The 4,398-nt window shown below is 54.3% G+C and overlaps 1 protein-coding gene across 1 annotated transcript in view; it reads left to right on the top strand.

The window, feature by feature from the left end:
• The first annotated feature begins 2,847 nt into the window (after window positions 1–2,847).
• The window catches only part of slc44a1b (solute carrier family 44 member 1b), a 12,591-nt gene continuing 11,040 nt past the window's right edge, over window positions 2,848–4,398 (top strand). Inside the window, exon 1 of the mRNA XM_019858268.1 lies at window positions 2,848–3,148. Within this exon, the coding sequence (XP_019713827.1) occupies window positions 3,101–3,148 (48 nt within the window). The 5' untranslated portion in view covers window positions 2,848–3,100. The remainder of the gene's footprint in view (window positions 3,149–4,398) is intronic.

Raw genomic sequence — 4,398 nt, 5'->3', positions numbered from 1 at the left:
GGGTTTGCGCGTCGGGGCGCACAGCGAGCGAAGTGAAGCTCGGCCGTAAATTGGAAAAGTCAAGTCTCCGAATTCCGGAGCCAAGCCGATGCCCCCTGCAGGAGGAGACACGCGCGCCGCTTCCTCCCGGACCTTCAAAATAAAACCGAGAAAGCGCCCTCCTCCCAACAAACACCCGCTCGCTCGTCAACGAATGGACAGCATTTCAATGTTGTTGACTTGGCTGATTTATTGTCTGCTTTTCACCTCTCTTGGCGTACTTGTGGTGACGCACAGCGGCTGCCTCGCGGTCTCCTTGGGACCGAGAGCCGACCGAGCCGCACGCAACGCGTGAAAGTTTCCGGCTCGGACTCCAACATTAAAAGGACACCGAACAACAACAACGACCAATGTCAGCATTAACTACACGTAGCAACTGCGCCATCGTCATTTGTACTATTGATACTTCAACTGCCCAAAGTACTATTACACAAACTTTGAGTCACAGATAAGATAGATACGAGAGGCAACGGGACTACACGGAGAGCGTGACACCAAAGATACAACGGCATCGATCGATATCCTCAGCACGTGACTACTTCACAAATACACTTGCGACAGGGGGGAATTTACCCCCCCCCCCAAAAAAAAGCACCCAAGTGGGCCATGTGGACAGTAGGTCATGAGCAAGACACAATACACAATATTCAGTCAGTAACTCAACAGCCCCCCCCCCCCCATGTCCTTGCATGTCTTCGTTCCAATTTGAACAAAAGTGTTGCCGTCGGTGGGCATCTGTCAGTCTGTTTTTCTGGCCGGCCGGCCCACAACTTCCAAGTGGGTCAAGAACGGTGGCGCACACCTGACACGCAGCCAAAAGATAAACCATCAGAATCAGAATCCGATCAGAATCAGAATCATCTTGATTGGCCAAGTATGTCGAACACACAAGGAATTTGTCTCCGGTATAACACGCTGCATTAGTATCATCATAAACAAGGACATGACAAATAAGTATGGAAGGAAAATGACAACAACGGGGATAATACGAGGGGGCGTGTAACCGAGGCCGCCATACCTGTCGGGGCCTGAAAAGAAATCAAAAAGAAGACTGCGCCGTATACCTTTGGGTCCCGCAGACCGCAATGACATTGTCCCATCTTGTTTTGATTTCTGTGCCGCTGTGCTGCGCGCGGGGTGAGCGCTGAAATCTTCTTCGCACTCGTGACACGCAGCCGTTGTCTGTAAAGCGCGGGTGCCCGCAATCTTCTCTTCTGAAAAGCTTTGAAGAAACTCTTCATCGAATCCGGCCTGGATTTGAAGAAGCAACATTCTCTTGGTCCGAAATTCAACAAGCATGCGGGGGAAAGAAGGCCGCTTTCCCCCCCAACATTTTCTAATGCTTACAATCGAGCGATCTGTTTTTTTTTTTTTTTTCATGTTTTTACACAGGGTGGTCCTCCTCCTGACGAGTCGTTGACACGAGGACAAATCATCGCCCTTGTCAGAAAGAAAAGAAGCTTTAGTCCCAATTGTCCCGCCGCCGTGTTCGTTCCAATTCCACGCATCAAAAGTTGCCGCGGCATCGCAACTCCGGATCGGCGACGGTGAGAACCGCTCCGGCACTGACTTGCTCGCAGCCTTTTTGGGGGGGCGGGAGCATATTTGCTCACGTGCAGCGGCCTCGATCGGCGTAGCGGCGTTTCCGACGACCGGTGATGTCAAGATTGATGACGAGCGAACGTGCATTTGCAAAACATTTTACTCTCACAAAATCTTTGGAACAAGTCGCGGCTGGGAAAACAGCTCAGTCATTTCACAGAACTTTCAAAGAAGACAACCCCGCCCCCGCCCCCCCAAAAAAAGCCTGACTGCGGGTGCTATGGTAAACGATGACTTTCCCAGCCACGTTTGCTTGCCGCAGCGTGAAAGTCGTGAACGGGCAGCACTTTTCACAGGCCCGTTTTGTTCAGCGGCGCCGTCGGACAGGCCGCGTCGGCGCGGCCGGACGGATCGGCTTGGCGAGCCGAGGAGGAGGAGAGAAGGGCGGCGGCGCCGAGCGCCGATGCGTATTTGCCACCGAGCGTCGGCGCTCGGAATTGAAGCGGACTTCCACGGGACAGGACAAGTGAACCGAGCTCTTTTCTTGGTCAACGGACGCCCCAGCTTCTTGCTGACTTTGAAACGTCGCTCGTCGCCGACGGCGCACATTTGGAGCGGGAACTGCAACAAAGCGTGTGAGGGAAAAGTGGCGAAGATTGCACGACCGTCCGTGTTTTGTGTTTCTTCTTTACTTGATGTGAACTGTTTTGCGAAGCGCCTCGCAACAAGCATCGGGATGGACTGGATGATTTGGATGCATACGAACCGGAACACTCAAATGTTCTTGTTCATAATGTTCATAAGAGAGATTCTTTTCAACGTTGCGTTGGTTCTTGAAATAAGACTGCGACGAAAGGCCCGGCGGCAGAGCATCAAAGCGTCCGCAGCATCCGCGTGAAGAAGAAGATTTTCCCCGATGCCGCCGTTGACCCTCCACCCCCGACCCCTTGACTCCAGGCCACGCTTGCTCGCCGAAGCTTTCACCCGCTCGCCGATTTGCGGCCCAAAACAATCCGGAAATCGGTTCCACGTCGTGCTTGCGTTCAGATTAGTCATCAATGAGACCTTCACTTCACTTCACTTGCTTCTTCTCATTTACATTTGGAAGATCAAGTGTGCTCCTCCAATAAATCAATCAACTGTTTGTCTCGTGCTCACGCGTTCCCTCTCTCTCTCCCTATCACGCACACGCACGCGCACACACACACACACACACACACACACACACGGCCTGGTACAACAGTAAACAAAAGGACAAAAGACGTCTGTGTTCGCATCAGCACATCGCTCGCTCTCTGGCGACCGACCGACCACCACAACGCGCTGACGGCCTCCGGACCCACGAGAGCCTCTTCAGGACCTTCCAAAACCTTTCAAGTTTGCCCAGAAGCTTCCAAGAGGTACCGAGTCACTTTCCAAGTGCGCCCCCGAGCTTCCAGAGGATTTGAGGCCTTCCGAACCCTCCGACGTCCTTCAAAGTCTCGCGTGGACCTCCCGAGCATCTCCAGGCGCGTCCGTCATGATGGAGGTCGGCCGTCCGGAGCGGCAACTTCACTTCAGGTCGAAGGTAGGAAAGATTGAAATGGAGGAAATGACGTTGCGAATCCAGCGAGACTTTTCGGGCTCGTGTCACAATGACGACGTCTGCCTTTGCTTCCCGTTTGGGGTTTTGGAAACTTTCCGCTTCGCCTTCCTTGATTTATTTTTTCATTTTTATTCGGCCCGGGGTGGGCGCCAAAACTAACAAACTTGCTGCTTCTCGCGCCATTGATTGGTTGCTTTCATTTCGGACAAAAGTCACACACAAAATGAATTGACTTCTCACATAACACTTTTTCTTTGATTTATTGATCTCTTTTTGACACCAAATTGTCAACAGTCCAATCGAGCGATGAGACCGTTTCCATCTTGAAGGAAAAGCGCGCTGACTTCAGAGATCAGGGCGAGGGAACTCCGGTTCCGGTTTTCCTCAAGACACCCGATTCAAACGATCGGCTCGTCAGCAAGCTCCGCGGATGCCTGAAATTACGATGGCGTGAATCGGGCGCGTCGGAGGAGCGAGAGATGGAAAGCGGGCAGGACGGCGGCTCTCGACGAACCGGGTTCCATCTACGCCGCTGCGGTCGCCGAAATAGCTCGCCGGCAATCGGGACGTTGGAATTTGCGAGCGCCGCTTTCGAAGGGATGGTTTGCAAATGCGAAGGTGATTTGTAGAAACCGAGTGGCGGAGATCGATGTCGATCTTCTCCCCGCCTCGGAGGCGATCGCCGAGCCTCGCGGTCACATGAGATGACGAGAAGTCACCTCAAAATCGAGCCGCGTGCAACAAACTTGCCATTCATCCGTCGGTAGCCGAGCCTCGGCCGACGCCGCGATGATGACGTCCTCCTCCACAATGTGGACTCAGTCTCCACCAGGACGTCACCGACATCCCTTCCCATGGTGACCTCCTCCTATTTTTGCTCGGCTGCGCGTGAGTCGGTCGCGGAGAGACGATTGGAGTCGTGCGGATTCTTCCTTTTGGTCGAAAGCCATTTTGAAGACCTCGAGGTCTTCCAGCAAAGGGCGTCGGGCGGGCGTCTTGGCGCGCGCGAGGAGCCCCCCGGCGGCGGTGCCGAGTACTGCGTCGGCGTGGCGCCCGAGCGGGCTTTGTTGTTGCGGGGGCGCGCATGCGCAATGACATGAATGGCCGCTGCGCCGACATCCCACCAGGAAGTGAGGCGGCGAGCGATTTTCTGACGTTTAGACGACCGGGCAGGCAGCGACGGACGGCGGCCATCGGCCCGGACTGCACTCGCTTCCGCTTCCGGCTTCGAC

The sequence above is a fragment of the Hippocampus comes genome, unplaced genomic scaffold (genome assembly GCF_001891065.2).
Source record: "Hippocampus comes isolate QL1 unplaced genomic scaffold, H_comes_QL1_v1.1 scaffold48, whole genome shotgun sequence".
NCBI lineage: Eukaryota > Metazoa > Chordata > Actinopteri > Syngnathiformes > Syngnathidae > Hippocampus > Hippocampus comes.
Note: the sequence above shows the minus strand (reverse complement) of the source record. Positions and strands in the feature narration are given on the sequence as shown.